We start from the raw sequence: 19,222 nt of genomic DNA, 5'->3' as shown, positions 1-19,222 counted from the left end.
AAATATCTGCTCGCATCACTGCATGACCTCCACAGCAACTCTGAAGGGGTAAAATACCAGATCGGTTGCAAAATCAAAAGGCAGTGAGCTCCCTCACGAAAAACAAAGACACGTCAAACAGCCATTAGGTTTCTTTCACTTAACTCCACATTATTATTTTTTATTACCCAACAGACGGGAGTCGCAAACGTTATTAGGCCTTTCTGTACAAGAATTTGTGAGATTTGTGTTTATCCCCAACTATGGACCACGAAATATTGATAAAATCCAAATAAAGTAAACAAGAACAGCAATAAAACCTGTTAAATATTAATGCCCGACAGATTTGAAGTGACGACGTTCCGGAGAACATCCTGGCTTTAACGACCTACTTGAGCTGCATGGGGATATAAAGTGAGATGTGTAATAAAAATAAAAAATAAAAAAACCCCAGAAAAACCCCCGAAATAAATAAAAACGCTTTAAAAATGAAATTCAGAATAACTCTGACTGCGTTTCATTAGCAGAGCAAACAAATAAATCAAAACGCATATGTTCCGCCTGGTGACTGACGGCTCGTAAAGGCTGTTAAACGGTGTACGCTTGCAGCAGGACTGGAAAAAGAGATGTCACATGTGATATCGCGGTCGGAGCAGAACCCGGTCACCCGATCCCCCTCGACGGCTGTCCAGGCAGAAGCCGGGGGTGGGGGGGTGGAGGGAGGTCGCAGAGGTCAGCCGGAGGTCAGGGATGAAAGGGGAGCAGGTTGTAAATGAAACAAATCAACTCAGGCTGACCAGGAACTTTCGTCGCGATGTCTCATTGTCCAATTACAGAGGCAGAGGTTTCGCAAGGAGGCTTTAATGAACTTGTCACCGCTGATTTCAACAACGTCTGACCAGAACAACAAGAGATCACCTCAGTGGTGCACAGTGTGGATCCTAACAAGGAGATCGATCAAAGAAAAAAAAAAAAGATCGGGATTGCTGTTTGGTCTCATCTAGACGGAGCACACGTCTCAGTGATGCTGCGCAAGAAAGCCATGAGTTAAAGTGTTTGGCAGAATTTGAAAACAGATTTGAATCAAGTAGGATTACAATTGATCTTAGTGATCAGAAGTCTGTTGGTTCACTTCGCTTCCTGTTTGCACAGTCGGGATCTACACTGTGCAAATGACCACAGACAAAAATCTATGAATACTTAAGATTCCCACTAAAAACACTTAAATAAATACTTGTTTTAATAGTTCACACACCAAATATACCATATTGTGTATTAATAAGCACAGTGGAATCCGCCAAAGGATTGTCACAGAAACTGATATCTACGGTTTTCCTTATTTCTACCCTCTAGCTTACAGCCAATCAGTGTTAAGGAAAATAAATGACACTCCCGGATTGGCAGCTTTACCATCTCCAGCCAATAGTGTGTCAAGTGGAATTGATGGGTATGTCAGCGTCCAAAGCCACATTTTATTCAATATATTAGATGTGCTCTATAGAAAAATCCATAAATAGTCTTTTGCAAATAATTTGGAGTTATGTTCCAAAGAAAAATATGTGGAATATGCAGCAGTCCTCTGTATCTCACCGAATATTTAGAGGACAGGGAGGAGACCAGTTAACATAATAAATGTTTTTTAAGCATTCATATGAGGATATGTATAAGTGATAGTCTAGTGCAAACCGAACCCAGCTGTACTTAGTGGGAAGAAAATGTCCAAAACTAGCGTCTTCTCTGATCAATGAAGCTAAAACAAAGGCTAAATATAAATGAGATTTTCCTAAACACTATTAAAAAAATACAAAATATACCGGCTTAAAACATTTCACACTCATTGTTACCACTACAATTTGCTTAATACTAATGAACTGATTTTAGTATTATTGCAGCTCTTCACAGCAAGTCAGAAAGGAAAATGATAGCATAAAAATGACTCCATTTTAATCTCAACACAAGAACAAAAATACTCATTCCTGAGCAATTTCCTTCTGATATTCAGAAAAAAAGATGATCCGACATTCTAATTGAGTTTCAGCATCATGTACTTGCAATGAGACGATTTTTTGGCTGTTTCCCAACTATATTTGGACAGCATTGTGCCAAAACCAATCGTTTTCCACAACTGCTACGTGCCATCTATTAATTTTTGCCAGTACACTGAAATATTACAACATCTAAATACATTTTATACACATGAAAGTAGATTCAGTCTTATATGAACACATTTGGCAGTAATTTTGTACTTCCTCAACAAGCATAGAGTATAACCTGAGCTGGTATCTGCTGCAGGCTTAATATCCATAGAGACAACACAAACGGGCATTACACAGCAGATACAGTTACTGTATAAAAGAGGAATAAGTCACAATTGATGATTTATCAGTTTCTTGAAGGAGAGTCATGTAAATTAACCCAGACATGAATGTGGGATAAATGGATGGGTAAGGGTCCAAGTGACACTAAATAATGAGGTTCGGTTCCATCAAAGTTGGAGAAAATTGTAAAAGGTAGGATGGGTACGACGACCAATCCCCTACTTATTGTTGGTTGTTGAAAACACAAAAAGCAAGAACACAAGTAAAATGTCTCTGACCCTCAATGTTTAGAAGATTAAGCCTCCCGACTAACGACACGATTCTAACGTCCACCACGCATTCTGCTGCCAACTTACTGTTTAAAGCCGGTTTAGTTACAGGATAAACCGCTTTCCATTTGCCATTGTCTGTGTCCCGCTGCAGGTTTGCTGTCAGTTTTACACTGTGGACTCATTAAACACCTCTCAGCAGCAAACAAACAGGTTCACACCACGTATAATTAGCAAAGAAGTAGGACACACTGGTGGAGATGCTCCACTTCCTCCCTCCCAGGGGTCCTTTGGTCTATTTCTGGCTACACAGGGAAATATGTGGGCATGAAAATTCTCTCAAATCAAATTCGGGGTGAACACTGTTGCTGCTTGCTTGCTCACCAGGGTCCCTTACTCACAGTTAATGTTTTAACTCACCACAGTAGAGGAAGCGGTTGCATACTTCAGAGTGTTCTGACTGTGAACAAAGTGTACGGACTGTAAAGGACTGGCGCAAGCCCCATCAATCCTTTTGCCCTTCTAATGGGCAGCTAGGGTTAACACAGTCTGAGGTTAATTACTGTCATATCCGTGCGAGCATGTGTGTGTCGGCGAGAGAGACACACTTCCGCGTACACAGCGGACGCTCCCGGGTGCCCCTCTAAGAGCTGGACATCCATCTCATCAATCGTTCTTCTTTGTCTCTGCACTGAACAAGTGATATAAGAATAAAGAGGAAGTCCTAAGTGGCATTTTCCTTTTTTCTTGTTTTAAATCAATTTCAGGAACCTCTGCTCCAGAAATGAACCCCGACATACCAGAGGAATCTGCTGGAGTCTGACCTGGACGAAGGTGGCTGTCAAAACGCACCAGTGCATATGCAACATGCACATCATAATGAGGTGGGTGGAGATTGGGAGGTGGGGAAATTCGCTGGTTTGACCAAAGGATCCGATGTGGTCAAACTCTGGACAGCGGGAAGTCTTAAAAACCAAACGTGTTGCATGTACAATGAAAAGCACGAGATAAATGCATGTCTGAGTCCATATGTTAAAACCCTTTGATTAATAAGACAGACTGGAAAAATACTGTATAGATACAATCTAGTAAATCCAGATGCAATTAAAAAAAAACTACTTTCAGCCTTAATCCCTGTATGAAAATTAAGACTGGTTTACATCCTGGTTTGTAGAAAAAACAAAAATCATCCACTCTTGAAAGACTAAAACTATTTATTTCTGAACACAATCAATTCATGTTTTCTTTAAAATAATTTTATTTCCCAAATAGAGTTAGTGCAGGTCTCATTGAAAAATTGCTCTTTAGAAGCTACAAGCAAAACCCCAGGAATTTAAGGAAACTGAGTTGATTTCAGTATTGACAAATCAACTAAGAATCCTTTCAAGAACAAATTCAGTGAATTAATGTTGAGTGGCTTTGGTCACAAAAGAAGGATTTATTGTTTTAAATCTTCACCGTAAATGGGCAGGAAGGATAAAAATCTAAAATCTGACCGTCGGTACAATGCAAAAGTTGAAAACAAAATTTGAGATTAAAATTGAATGAAAATATTAACTGAATTATCTGTGATGTTTCAAATTTGTAACAACATGCAGAAGAGAGAGGTTCAGATTATTTCTTGGCACAAATGAACAATATTCAATTACTGACACGGTTTAGGATTTAAAGAGTTATTTAAAGCTCAATCAAAATGTTATCATTTATATAATGATTAAGTCTATTCATTTACACTTTTATTATGTTTATTTCTATTTTTATTGATATCTTTAGTAAAATTCAGTTTGTGGCCCTTAATTGTTTTTGGTTAATGCTGTTAAAAAAAGAAGGCGTAAAAATGTAAACGGTCCAAGCAGCCTTAATCTACCGCTTAGTGAAAAGGAAGGAGAACCTTTAAGAAATATATTTTGTCTCTTGTTTTTTTTCTATTATTTTTATTTATTAATTTTAAATCCTCATTGGGTAAATAGACTTGGACTATAAAAACCAAAGCTTCCTGATCTTTCCTCTCCCTCCTCCACACATGATCATGTAATAATTAAATTACCTGCACCTTAAATTAAGTTTGAAACCTTCATTAGAAGAGTTATGAAGGCAGAGTGAATAACTACTCGCTGGATCAGGTCATTCAAGGTGATGGACTTTCCGCCGTATTAAAGCAGGGTCAGAGGTGAGACGGGGAGAAGGACTCGTTTAAAAGTTACATTAATCACCGACTTGCCAAATCAAACCGGGATAATCACCTGCAACTGCTCTGCTCAGAAGGAAATGACCCAAACCCAGGGGAAATTCTACCTAACACTTTTATTGTTTGAAGCCTTTGAAGGGTCTGTTTAATCCAAGATTAATTTATGCGATTTTAAATAACTCTGCGCATGATTAATACGCCGAGATGAAATTAAAAGCAGTTTGGGGCAATTATAACAAGGGACTGGTCATCACCTCATTAGAATGGTGTTGGAGACAACATGGCGAGTGTGTGTGTGTGTGTGTATGTGTGAGAGAGAGAGAAAAAGGTGAAGAGGTAGATAGAATAACTAGGTCTTTATGGATTTGCATGCTAATCACTACATCCCATTGGAAACTTGTCCTATGATGTATCCAAACTTCTCTGAGGTGTCTTGAAACGCCATTTACCCTCAACGTCTGACAATCTGCGCATTCAATGTCCACACACCCCTTTTCCCGATCCATAGCTCTGTCCGTCTCTGTCCATCGTTAAGTCGCAGATCTACCTTTGTGCGCCGGCTGTCTCGAGAGAATTTGGACGTGAAGAATTAATATTTTATGCCCTCGCTTAAGGAGCACAGGGCTCCCAGGAGCTCTGATTTTAAACAGTGAATGTCGCAGCAACACCATTTGTCACAGAAGAATCTACAGAGGAATTGGAGTCCTTCTAGGAAACACGCACAGCTACCTTAGAAGTTTGACCTTAGAAGTTCTTATTTCAGGCGCCTTTTAGAAGTGGCCGTAACATTTGGCAATATAAACAGAAAAAAAAAAGTTCTACGTTGGTGGTCTTCCAGCACCACTTGCACTCTTCATGGACCTGTTACACAAACGCTGATATGGGAGACCAGCAGATCAAACAAAGTTTGATGATTCACAGACTAGAGTCCAATAAAAAGGAATGGTGGGTTTAATTAAGAACTCTGTAATTACAGTAGACGGGGAACTTGGGTGTTGGAAGGTATCTGCTGTATTCCTTGGTTGTCGACCATTTGACAATAAACATGTTATGAATCCTTGAATCTGACTAGAAGGATTTGTGGCGCAGTGGATAAATTATATCTTTATGCCACTGAATTAAATGTGGGATTGACTGAACAACTACTTTACAGTAGTCTCATGCAAACTCCAAGTGCTACAAAAGAGTCTCAGAGGCATTTGCTCATGAGTTTTAATTCCTGTTTTGAGCAAATATTTGCCTGAGCCACTCCACAGTGCATCCGTCTCACCCTTTGATTAGGACACTCAAAGGAAGTCTTAAGTGCTGAAGCACAAATCCCTAGTCTACTCTCCTGTATGCTTTTTCTTTTTTTTGAAGAGATGTCACTAGAAAATCAGATGGGGCAGGAGAAACTTTGTACTCAGAAGTGGCATGCACTACCAAAACGCTGCTATTGTGCATTTACATGGTTCAAATTTATAAGATTATAATTAATAAGAAGCTCTTTGTCAACATCGACCCCCACCAATGTGTGCTGGCCTTTTGACACTGCAGCATCTGCATGACAACACACGCGTTCAGAAATGATTGGATCACTCTGGGTTACTGCCTCAGCGCGGTAGCTTTTCTTTTTTCTTTATCTTTTCAGTTGTATTTAAAATACTGTTACTTTCTGTCAATCATTTTCATATTATCTCAACTTCAAACTGCTGCACAAGTGAGGCAAAATTGTTTATTTTACACTAGCAATTATTGTCAAATTGCTTTGTGTCTTCGATCTTGATTATAAGATAAGTTTTAAATCCAGTTTTTATACAAAAACTGACAGCAGCAGCAAAACCCCAAAGTGTCAATGGGGTTTACATCAATGAAAACACGGGTGAAATGTGAAAACATGCGTCAGGGAAGGCGCTGACAGAAAAGTTTAGAAGGGAGACGACGCCAGTGGTTAGACACAAGAGATGCGATGATACGAAAACACAAATGTGAAAAAAAAAGCACATGTATTGATGTCAACATTAAGACGTGTTTTTTTTAAAGAGCGAAAAGCTTAAAACTTTAAAACTACTTTTTTAAAAACTATAATTCATAATAGAAATCCTCCCAAGACAATAAATTATTGGAAATAAAAAGCAAATCAGATTTATCATTCAGTTATTGCTTTGAAGAAAAATAAAATGCTTCAGGTCACAGTGTTAATATTAAAGGACTATAAAGTAAAGTCACAAGGTGCATCAGATCTAAAAGACCTAAAAAAAAAAGAATATGTGCATGAGATCTCAATGTGCTACGGACAAAATAAAGCTCGACGGCTCCATTTCTTCCCCAATAACGTGCGTTTGTGCAAGAAAAGAGGGGCGTCTTTTGTGAAAAACCGAGGGGCTCATCTGGTCTCTCTGGGGCTAAGATATTTGAGTGTATCTGCCAGCGCACACACGGACGGCGGAGAATATATAAGCAGAATGGGAGGGATGCGTTTACAAGGGCGCTAAAAGGAGAAGGTTGTCGCTGAGGACCAAGACGAAACGGAGAGAAACGGGGCGCACAAACGATGCAGTGAAAATCACAAGCTACTGAAAGGTTCGTTATATTAACTCTTGGAAACGTTGAGACATATCTTCTAATAGGATCACTGCAAAGTGCTTTTGGTGAGTCTTAAAAAACTCACAAAAGGAGTCATTCTAGGAATTTGTTGATCGAGACACTACAGGATTCCTGGAAAGATTGTTGACTGAGTGGAAGTTGAAGTAACAGATGTTGTGGATCTGAGTTTTAACAACAAATTTTCAGACTAATTCACATGTAAGTCTCATGTGCATCTAATATTCCTGTTGATCTTTTCAAAGGAATGAACAATTCATTGTGCAATGCATCGACTTTAGTGACTTTGGCTTTGCTCAGACTGTTGGTGTGTGAGGGTCATCTTGAGGAGTGGGAAGAGGATCTGTGGTTTCAAAACAGAGGGTAAGTTTTGTGTTGGAGGCCATACAGTCAGAGCGCTGAGAAAAATGGCTGATATGACCGTGCTCCCCTTGTTATTACAACATTTAATCAAACTTCCAAAGAGAATGGATTCAGTTCTCATCACCTTGGTTAAATAAAAAGTTCATAACATGCAGTACATTAGCTAAAAACTTCAGCGTTCACAACAAAACACCTAACAAGTATGTAACATATAAAAATATATATATTTTTTTTACAAAAATATAAATATTTTACTTCTCTGACCAAGAATAGTGAAGTAGCCTTCAGGCTTCATTAGATTGAACTATGTGATCTTCATTTTACCGCCTGTGCTCTTGAGACTGTCCATAAAGCAATGAAGGTGATGTTATAATGACTTTTGTAAAACGTGAAAGCTTTTTAAAGTTATGATCTTTTATCTGATTAGGTTAAAACTCAACAGAATGTAACCTTGTCCTTTTATTCTCTAGTAGTCATGCTGTGTCCTTCATGTCTGCTTTGGGTCAGTTTTTTTTGCTTATAAACTGGAACACGGTCTGTATGAAAAGAAAACAAATTGGTTTATAAAAACAGAATCTATTTTTCCTAATGCAATCTAATGTAGATGCGGCAAAAACTCTGTGCCTTTTTCTTGAGCACAAAGTCAGGACATCTCTGTCCGCTCAGCTGGACTGAAAGTGTGGATCAACATAGTTGAAATTCGATTGTATTGTTTTATTCAGCTCAATGTATTTTCTATGCAACAAGTCACAATTTTGCTAGTAGTCAGGTGTAACTTATATTTGCTTTTTTCCCTCTTTGTGGAGCATTTATTGAATGTTGAGTTAGATGTTACCGTCGTGAGCCAAGTAAACATTAGGGAAGCTCCACATGTGTACTTAAAGAACGTGCTGCCGAGAGAGGATCCTTTACAAGAGAGCAACAGCAAAATATCCAACAGCCTTCCAGTCTTAGGGTGAACTCCCTGGGCAGACAGCAGCTGTGCGAGCCAGGAGAGACCAAGCTGAGAGACCGGACTGAAACTGGAGCAGAAGCAGAAGCGGGTACCCAGAAAGTAAATAATGAATGTCCGAAAATGGAGGTACTCCCTGTCTGGTTACATGATGAGGCTGTTTTTCCGGTACCTGACCTCCAGGTTTTCCTTTGCTGGGGCACATCTCTATTTCGTGAGTTTGTCTAAACCTTCCCTCAGGCTCCAGTCAGGTATTTAGACATCCAAATAGTGCGTGAAGCTTTAGTTCACCTTCACAGAGACCAGCTCTTTCACAATCTCGATTTAAACAGCCGTTTCCTGCTTGTTCCTGTGTTGTTAGACATGATATTAGTGTGATTCCCACATGTTTAAAACTGATTCCATAAGTACAAGCAAAACATGGTCTTTCATTCATTTCACAATCAAAATGTTTTAAATTGAGAAAAACCGTCATGATGACATGATATGTTAACAAGACTGTTATGACTCCTAATAGCAGAAAATGTTTCAGTGGAAACTGGGATCCTTCTGTCCAGACGACTACTGCAAACCCTACATCCGTTTGCAGCGGCGTATACCTGAGATAAAACCTAAAACTGTAATGGAAACAGCGATGACTATAGCTGATGTTATAATGCGCTTGTACAGCGCCTGTTTACCATGGAGACTAAATGCAGGTGGGACGTTGTGGACCAAGAAGTAATATATTTTTCCAGTTGCTCTCAAGTGAGGATGCTCTACATCTTAAAGACAGTAATATTTCTTCCATATCACGAGAAGAAGACAAACCAGTTTGTCTCAATATATACATGACATAAAAACTGCCAAACACATTTTACAGTCACAGGTCTAACTAAGCCTGGTCAATAAATGTTTCAGGTTTTGTGATAAAGTAATGGTCAATGGCAACATTTTCTAGAAAGTTCTCACAAAGGAATATTGGCCTGAGCTGAGTTTGACTTTCAGACATTTGTGTTGTGTGGTAAATACACCTTCTTTCATTAGCCGCCTTAATTTAGGTCATTGATAAAGTACGTGAGCAGGATGAAAAGGTTTGTCTCGTCAAAGAGCATCTAATGGGACGTGATCCCAGAAACAACAATAGCATCACGAATATCTATGCCACCGATAAGAGAGAACACAAGCTGAAAGCTAATGATAAACAAATAGCAGCAAGGTGAATGTATACAGTCATAAACCAACATTATTTGCTCAGTCCCAGCGCTATTGTGCGATTTTCTACATTACTTTCCATGAATAAATATATAAATATATAAGAAAAAAAAATACATGAGAGTAAATGGTTGCACTTTTTGTGTGCGACACAGGAGAGAAGAGGAGCGGTGACTTGGTGCATTAACATACAGATAGAATAGGAAAAGAGTTTTAATGTACTCAGGAGGCCGGAGGAATGGAGACGTAGAATGAGAGGTGCGGAGGAAAGGGCCAATGAAGACTAGGAGAGAGAAAGACAATCAGCACAGTGGTGACACAGAGGCAGGCATCCGCGACCTTGTATCTCAGTTCATCATGCAGGGAAAGAAATGAAAGGCCTACAGGAAGGAAAGAAATATATGAGTAAAGAGAAGACGAGCAGGATGGAGGGGAAGATGGAGTCAAAAATAGAGGAAATTCAGCAAACAGCTCAGGGATCACAGATGAGTGTGTCACAACGAGAACGTGAAGGAAAAAGAAACAGTGACAGGAACGTAAAGCGCTGCATTGGAACAGCACTGACCCGACCCGAAGAATGTGAACGCTGGAAGGGCAAAATCTGTGACTATGAAAGGAATATATATAAAAAAAGACAAAGATAGCAGCTATCAGGTCCAGTAATCTGTGACTGCAGACAAGGAAGAAGGAGACAGTGGGGACACCCTGTGCTTGGGGACAAGTGGGGCATCAGAGACACTATCCAGGGCAAAACAAAGGGGACAAAAAAGCTCAAGGATGAACTATGAGGACAAGTCTGTGGGGTCAGAGTGACGCTTTGGGCGATGTTCTGCTTAGAAATCTTCAACCCTGAGTTCAATGTGAAGGGAACAACCTTCCTAATATCTAATAACTATCCTAATGTCTAATTGGTGCATTTTACAAATTTAAAAATGGTTAAGAGGTTAAAATTTATGAGAAGAAGAAGCAACACTTATTTTCCTATGGAAAGTTCTGCGTGAACGGAAATGGATATTTAAAGCAGAAAAATGAATCTGAAATCCCTGTTCAGCCAACATTTTACTTTACTCCTCCTTTCTGGTGCGAGACTGAGAACATGCAATCTGCCAGCGGCTCTGCATTTACACCTTGCAGCACTCTGTTCTGCAAACGCCAACCTTCAGCACTCATTTCTCTGTGGACCCGCAAGTCGCCGTCATTGCTCCCTCATGCAGAATCCTGGCTGTGTTGCAACTCTTAAAAGCCCGTTAGAGTAAATGTCCGGTTTCGTGTGCTAATGCCAGAAGTGAGAAAACTGTCGAGGTCACACCGGGCCAGAGACGCATTGGCCTGGCTGTCAGACAAGACAGAAAGAGCTAAAACTTGGCAAAGTCAATTTTGAGTTTCAGATAATCTGGTGTTTTGATTATTGCCAAAATCGTTCCCTATTCAACAAACCCAAAAGCTAAAAATAGCAACAAACATTAAGATAAACAAATTATTGAGTTATTCTGAGCAAAAAAAAAAAAAAAAAAAAAACTTGTTCGCCAATTTGATGGAATTCTTTAAATTTGTTTTTTTTCTTAATATTTCCAGGACATTTATTGATGTTACTTGTTCTTTCTAAAAAGAACAATTTACCTAAATAAAATGAAGCGACGACTATAAATTAAATAGTGGAAAGAAACCCAACAACTTGATGTGAACCTGTAATGAAATTACTTTCATTACATTTTATCAGTCGACCTTTACTGAATAAAAGTCGACTGATAAGTTTTAAAAAGATGATAAAGCAATGACAGACCTGTCTTTCTTTTTGTTTAGGTTCAACGCTTGGCAGACACATTAACGGCGCTTTAATTTTTCATTTGAATTTCTTAATGTCAACAGATCAAAATTGACAAGGTTGTGAAACCAAGTTTTTCAATGAAGAAATGATGTGATTCTCGTGAAACCAGGCGTGGTTCACATAAGACGGCGTTTGAAGTGGTGAAATTGAAAGAAATACTATTGAAGGAGGTCTCAAACATGCCTCAAGGTTTTCTGTGATATGAAATCGTTCTTTGGTAGCAAAAAGTTCATTCCCGCTGTTTCTACAAGCTGCTACCAACATGGTGGGTCCTTGACCCAAGACACCTCAATCACAGCCAGAAACCCAACTGCGTTTCCAAAACACACCAATAAAACTACTTGAAACTCTACCAGAACACACAAATGTTAACGCCAGCTCTACACATGTATAACAACAATAACAACAAACAAATATATATGTTTTTATACCCTCAGAAGACTGTTTAACTTACCAAGAGATTATTAGGTGCAGGTCTCTCCTTGGGGTTCTTTCGCATGCTGAGAAAAGAGAGACACAAACGGAGGGCACCCAGTCATCATTCACTGTATTGCAAAGTGCAAAAGAGCTGTTTTTGTTCTATTTATATATGCATACTTTCATCAATTAATTGATACATGAAAGAAGTCTTTCTAAAAAAAAATCCCTCATGCCACAGACGCTGAGAAAAGAAAGCGTGAATAGCCATACAACACAGGTAATTCATTCCACATAATTAGAGAATTTTGTGTGCGTGTCCTCCATATTGTGTTTACTGTGATCCGTCAGAACGACCGACACGGGGGACTGTGTGCAGTTAGTCGTGAAACTGCTTTATGTATCATAATGAAAGGGCCATGACCGTCTAAGAATAGTCAGACAGTAGAGTACAAACGCTGCACCAAAGCAGGACGGAGCACCTGTGCAGAGAGGTGTCCTGTGTGAGCAAATACAGCCGCCATGGGGGACAAACAGCAGCTGCTATGGTCTGCTGGCGAGCACTGAGCACACACACTCATACACAGAGCATGCATGTGGTTTGGGAGTGCATGTAAATGTTTGCCTAACTGTAAAGGTTACAAGTGGCTAATGAATCAGAGGCAAACAGGGTAAACACTGGATTTTGTCCTCATGCATTAGAAAAGCAGTCACTGTCAAAGGGACAGCTTTTAATCTATTGCTAGCAGACCCAAATATGATGGCTCAAGCCAACGACGACACAATGAAATCACACACACACACAGGAACACGCACTTTAATGCCATTAAACACTATAATACCCCTGATTCATTCAGGATCATTTGACCCGTTCACGACAAATATGGCCTGCAGGGATTTGAACTGCTCAGCCTGACACACTGGAGTCAGAGCTGGTGGGTTTTTGTTGGTCACAAAAACGACACAAATGTCACATAAAATCACCCAAAAATTGTTAACAGTTGAAAGCGTTTTAAGTACAAATCATTTTTAAAATATTGGCACCGGTGACATCTCGTCTGACTCACCACTGAGTGATGAAGTGAACAAACTTTTCACTGAACTGTCCAACGGGAAGAACTGGAGGGTCCTGTAGGAGGAAACAAACCCATTTGTTTAGAAAACAACAATTCGATTATGGACAGAAAATATATATATTTTTGAATATCTTTTTCTATTTGCTAGATCAGAAATTTACACACACGAAGCTCAATACGCCTTTAAAACATTTGGGAATGCTCATGATGATGATGTCATAACCTGGTAAGCGGCTGCGGCACAATGTGGATGTATTTAAAGGCAACACCTCAAACACACCACTTCCATGTGCGTAGCTTCTTCTGGGGCCCGGGGTTTGGGCCTAAGGAGGGTCTAAGAAGTGAACTTAGTTTAGGTGAGGTCTAGGAAAAATGTCTGAGGTCGGCATAAATGCAGTTACTAAAATAAGTGGAAGTCAATACAAACAATACGGGTAGAAATACAAACTTGTGTGTGTGAACTGAGTAAATTTGATGTCCAACTTAATATTTTAGCTTGTCATAACGTTCCTGTCTCGAGGTGTTAGAGCTTACAGTTGTTATCATCATCTAATATTAATGAAACATTGCTTTGAATTAAACATGGGTTCATTATGGGCAGAATTGTGTATTTGTATAAATAGCATACTTCATAAAAAACTGGAAAAAAAAAAAAAAATTTTTCGACATCCGCTTTAATTTAAAGATGGTGATTGTGACACTGTGGCCGTCTCTACCAGTATGGAAGTCTGTAGGAGGAGACATCGTTAGACACGGTTACTCCTGTAATCGTATTTCATGTGCCTTCATATGTTGTGTGGATAATCAGGGTGGGCCAGCATGGCCAAAAATGTCAGGGCCACTTTCTGGTCCCAGCCCTGCGCTGGATGAAGAGGAAATAAAGGAATCCGAATCTGAAGAGGCTTTGAGGTTTCAAATATAAGCAACCCACCAAATGGCACAGAAAAATGAAACCAGATAAAGAAACCAACATGACAAAAGCTGCCGTGAACGTTTTCAGGTCATTCAAATCAAGGCTACATTTCTGAAGAAAAGATATTCATGTATGTTTTTTTTTTTTGAATACATTGTTGCTTTGAAAACATGGCAGCGTTTTATTCCCCAACTGATAAATGCAGAATGGGAACCAGCTTTGTAGGATATCTTGCAGAAATTACACACATTGGATGCACTCACTAAGGTACATTCAAAGTATAAAAATAAACTTGACTTTTCAAAAATGTGCTCAAGTAATAGCACATTTAAAAAGTATATATGAATCCATAAAAGCTTGGCAGATGTTACATTGGGTTACTGGTTATATTATTTACCTCTGAAATGCTCTATAATGCATGTCTGAATTAAAACCAACCAAAAACTGGGAGAAAAGATCCACAACCTGTACCCTGTGCCCATCTTTTGACATGTACTTTGTCAACATTGGCTCTCTGAACCATGTCATGCAAACCATCTGTGCAACCATCGCTTTACCTCATTACTTCACTTTGTTCCATTTATTCTGCTTCTGTTCTTGTTTTGTGCTCTCAGCAGAACAGAAAAATAAAACAAATAGGGCTTTTTGTTGTTTTTGCAACTATGGTAGTCAATTTCAACAAAGAAAAAGAAGTGAAGCAAAGTTGAGTCTTCTTCTTATTCCTTCATTTTTTAAAGATCTAATCAATTTTGAACCACTGCAACATAGCAGAAGGTAATGTGGGCTTTAATAGAACTGATAAAGTTCAGATCTAAGAAGAAAACGTTAGTTTGTAGGTGGATTATTTAGTAGATCCTAATTCCAGAGATCTGCACAAAAAACACTTTTTAGATATGTGTACACACACGCACGCACGCACACACACACACACACACACACACACACACACACACACACACACACACACACAACACACACACACACACACACACACACACACACACACACACACACACACACCCCTACTGGTCCGGGTGAACTTTAAGGTCAATTTTTCCGAACCAGACACGGGGGTGAATTTCAGGAGCACCCCTTTCCACTTGCTCTACAGACCGGCTGAATGTGTCAAAAAATCTTCAATGAACCACTCAACAAAGATCTCAGTTAAAATTGCGTATACACACTACACAACTCTAAATATAATGACCGGACTATCTCCAACATTAACAGGACAAAGATAATTAGATAGATAAGCCACGCCTCTTGCATAAGGATACACTATAAGTACCAATGAGCATTCCAAGGACAATTAAAATAAGACTTCAAAGAATGTCCCCAAAATATATTAAAGTACCAAAATGAGCATCAAATGGTATTTAATCCACACCCTGCAATAATGGTAGTGTTCATTTGTCATAAACACAGGCACAGACTACAACAATCTGAGTCCAAATATGAAAAAAATCAAGAAGAAATATGGTCAGCAATATAGTGCTAGTTCATTACCAATAAGGTAATGTTCAGACCTACACAAATGAAAATGTATTATGGAATAAACAAACGACATTGTCTTTTGCTATTTTTATTTTTGGGAGCAAACCAAAACACAAGCTCTTAGACAGACTTACTAGAACAATTTTGCATTGCCTTTTTCATCAACCTGAAAATCAATCTTCTGAATTACTTTGAAAATGATTAAGAGTTCAAGTTTTGTTCAGTCTATTCACACAACATCAGTCTTGGACCAACTTAGAAATCAGAACACATTATAGAAACTGCAAAAATAAACAAGCAAAAACCCCAAAAAAAAGGTTGAACGTTCTTAAGGTTTTGTTTAGAACATCTAGGCTGAAGATTTATCTGACATTTTTAGCTTTTTCTTTTTTCTTTTTGGACACACCACGATTTCTAACAAAGTCTCTTATGTTCTGAAGTGAGCGATTTATTAAAGCAGGATGTTCTGCCTGTTGACACTGTTGAATTTCAACTAAAGTTGCCAGCTTCCCAGTGTCGATGTGTTTCTGAAAATGTTTCAACACTGCTGCAATTTCTGTAGGCGACCAGGGCCGTTTTTGATTTCTCCGAGGATGGTCCTTTTCAGGAAAATCTACAAACAGAGACAATTTTACTCTTTAAAATATAAATCATATGTAGGAATCTGCTATAAAAGTATGCTTGTGATAAAGTTTTACATTCCAGTTCTGTTTATTGTGTTCATTAAAGACAACCCTTTGACAATTAGATTCTCAATGTGCATTTAGTCACCACATGAATCCTATATGTATCCACTAAAATTATTTTTCTCCAATTTTCTTTTAATTATTAAATTGATTACCAAGTTGTGATACACTGTATTTATTACACTTAGAAATTATGAAGCTACAGGCCTGGCACGTCAAATATGAACTATCACTCAAAGCTTCATTTTATATTATGCTGCAAGCTTTATGACCCTGTTGTTATAGAACCAGGTCATGCTTATCATTCATATCAGTCCGGCGGTAATAGGCGCTTAAATTCCGTGACAGAAAAAAAAAACACTTGGTATTTTATTCTATGTTGCATGACTTTGTGTTTATGATGTAAAGCGCTTTGGAATATCTTGTACCTGAAATGTGCTATACAAATAAAATTTTATTGATTGATTGATTGATTCTGTCCTGTCCATTCTGATTTTAAGCAATTTATTACTTGATCATAATCAGCAACTAACTTTGTAAGATTGTTTCAGCTTTATTTTTTAAAAATTGCACAGTCCCAACCCCTTCTCTGCATGTTTCTTACTGGTCTTTTTAAAGCTCAGGATAATACTCAATTATTGTAATATGTTATGATGAGCCTTAAAACAGTATCTCTAAACCGTACCACTAAGTTAAAAACCACTATGAATAGGAAGACAGTCATACCATCTTGGGGTTCTGAGGTTTTTCAGTTGGTGGTGCAATAATCTCCGTTCCCTTTCCTACAATACATTAGTAATACTTCAGGTCAACAAATTAAAAGATACAAATTAAAAATAAGTCACTAAATGCCCAATGAAAGGTTAATTGAAATAAGTCATACCAGAAGAGGTCCCAGGTAATTCAACAGGAGATTGAGGTTTTCTGCATCCTGTCAAATTAAGAGATACAAACAAGTTGTCTGTTATATTAGTCTTATCTGCACAGAAACCTAACCTTTAGCCAAAATTAAAGCTCAATATTATAATGTGCAATGATTACTATGTTAAGTTATTGAAACTAAATTATTAACCGTGAGGTGGGGGGAGGGTTTTTAAGGTAGTCATATCTTCTACTGTGCCTGACGGCTTCTCAGTAGATGGCATAGAGGATGTTCTCCCTAGAATATAGCATAAACTCCAACAATGTTGTCAAGGAGGGTAAAGAAAAACCTTAAGAAATGCCAAAATCTTCTAGCAATGTGTAATCAAAATTTAAAGAAAAACAAGGTACCTTGTGATGTCTCTTCTCCTAAACCATCTGTAATTGGATAAGTAAACAGAACACACCTGAATGTCTAATTTTAAAAACATGTAATATTACATCAGGCATGATGATTGATATTCATACCACCAGAAGATTCATTAGATTCTTGATTTGTAGAGCATTGAGTATCATTTACAAGTGGGGACGGGTCACAATCAACCTCACTTTGTCCACTTTCAGTGTCAGTCAGTTCCAACTCATCTAAAAAAGAAAAATCGAAACCAGTTCAGTAACAAATAAAAACGTTAACCCAAACAAGTACATAGAATTTTGAAAAGTACCTTCAATTTCGATCTCCTCCAGTGTTTTGCCTTGCAGATTTGCCAAAGTCCCCCTTTCCATTGCCAGAAGCAATTTAGAAATTTTTGCCAGTTGAGTCGTAGCCTCTGGTAGCCTGTAATACTCTCTATGAACACGTATATCATGTCCCAGAAAGTCTGCAACTTGGTCCAGTTCGTGATTTCGTAGGTTTAACACTTGGGACAATGTTGCAACATGCTTGCGAAGTTGCGTTGATCTTAGAAGTTCAGGGTTTTGGGCACCACTGTCATTGCATAAACCCTCAGACAGTCTTGTCCTCTGTAAGGGGTTAGACAGTTGGGTCTAGCAAAAAGAAAGGTGTTATTGTCTGGCACTCCACATTCCTTTCTTCTGCTAATGAGCTGGATGATGGCTTGAACCATGTCTGGTGATAAAAGCACAGCAACTTTTCGTCCCCTTTTCCCCTTTATTTCTACCCTGCTGAAATGGGCACAAAGTTGTTGTTCAAATGCTGTAAGACCAACTGCAACATCTTTATGCAAGGGAGTGGTGTCCCTCTCTAGAAAGGCAGACAGCTGCATTTTAGAAACCTCTCCACCTCGTCTTCGGTTGAACAAAATGATTTTTGCCAATGTACTTCTGCACAGTTCCCTATAGGCTTGTGGTAACGGATCACTTTTCAAAGTGTCAGATGCTAAATTTGCGACCTTTTCCAAATGCTGGTGAAGACGCTGAACATCCTCAGTGAAGGGAAGCGTGGAAGGCTTGTTAAAGCGCTTGTCACTCAAGGTTGTTAAAGCTCTGTGAGAAACAAGTTCTGACCACTTTGATGAATAAAGTGATTTGAAAGCCTGACATGAATTTTTAAGCTCATCATTCCCTGATACTAAAGCTGTGCAGCATATAAGGTCACTGATCTTGTGCAACGAGTGTCCTAATTTCAAAGCAAGGCTAGGAGTTTTATATGAATGACTGTCTTCTTCAAAGCCAGATACTCTCTTGACTGCTTGAACAAGTACATGGAAGTTTGAGGGCCTGACAGCATCTTCAATGTTGTATATAGAAAACTCATTCCGGAGGATCAGCAGAAGCCTTCCAACTTCACGAATCTTTTGTCGAATATATTCATGTTTGGAGGGATCTTGACCATGTTTATTGAAAAATGATTGTGCAAGCTGTAGAATGTAAAAGTCACTTCGCACTGCAGAAGACACTTCATCATCTTTCATGACTGTTAGGAGCTTAAAAACACCTTGGGATATTTGTTGACATAGTCCAGAATCCGCCATTAAGGCCAAGCTCAAGACCCTTTTTGGTCCTGTCTCATCAGTTGTTCCTGGTCCTGTCTCATCAGTTGTTCTTGGTTTGGATTTACATTTACGAGCATGCCGCCAAA

General features: G+C 38.7%; 2 protein-coding genes across 2 annotated transcripts in view; both read right to left on the bottom strand.

Annotated features, from left to right (window-relative positions):
• The window catches only part of map2k5 (mitogen-activated protein kinase kinase 5), a 70,765-nt gene that overhangs the window by 1,076 nt on the left and 50,467 nt on the right, over positions 1 to 19,222 (bottom strand). Inside the window, exons 20-21 of the mRNA XM_055045032.1 lie at positions 13,159 to 13,220; positions 12,129 to 12,174 (exon numbers count right to left, since the gene is read on the bottom strand). Of these exons, the coding sequence (XP_054901007.1) occupies positions 12,129 to 12,174; positions 13,159 to 13,220 (108 nt within the window). The remainder of the gene's footprint in view (positions 1 to 12,128; positions 12,175 to 13,158; positions 13,221 to 19,222) is intronic.
• On the bottom strand, positions 15,595 to 19,127 carry LOC129369544 (uncharacterized). The gene is made up of 7 exons (XM_055045033.1): positions 17,847 to 19,127; positions 17,650 to 17,766; positions 17,533 to 17,559; positions 17,333 to 17,419; positions 17,144 to 17,191; positions 16,987 to 17,042; positions 15,595 to 16,187 (listed from the first exon to the last, which is right to left on the bottom strand). Exons 1-7 carry the CDS (start codon positions 17,905 to 17,907, stop codon positions 16,113 to 16,115), a joined length of 471 nt encoding a protein of 156 aa, XP_054901008.1. The 5' UTR covers positions 17,908 to 19,127; the 3' UTR covers positions 15,595 to 16,112.

Source organism: Poeciliopsis prolifica, unplaced genomic scaffold (assembly GCF_027474105.1).
Source record: "Poeciliopsis prolifica strain line A6 unplaced genomic scaffold, Auburn_PproV2 SCAFFOLD021, whole genome shotgun sequence".
Lineage (NCBI taxonomy): Eukaryota > Metazoa > Chordata > Actinopteri > Cyprinodontiformes > Poeciliidae > Poeciliopsis > Poeciliopsis prolifica.
This window is presented reverse-complemented; position numbering and strand designations above follow the sequence as displayed.

What these genes read in the sequence shown, in the direction of transcription:
- LOC129369544 (XM_055045033.1), bottom strand. Translation starts at nt 17,907, where the DNA reads ATGGAAAGGGGGACTTTGGCAAATCTGCAAGGCAAAACACTGGAGGAG. An exon ending in AACCCTCCCCCCACCTCACG is followed by an intron (nt 17,192 to 17,332) that starts GTTAATAATTTA and finishes TTAATTTGACAG; the next exon opens with GATGCAGAAAACCTCAATCT. An exon ending in AACCTCAGAACCCCAAGATG is followed by an intron (nt 16,188 to 16,986) that starts GTATGACTGTCT and finishes CTCTGTTTGTAG; the next exon opens with ATTTTCCTGAAAAGGACCAT.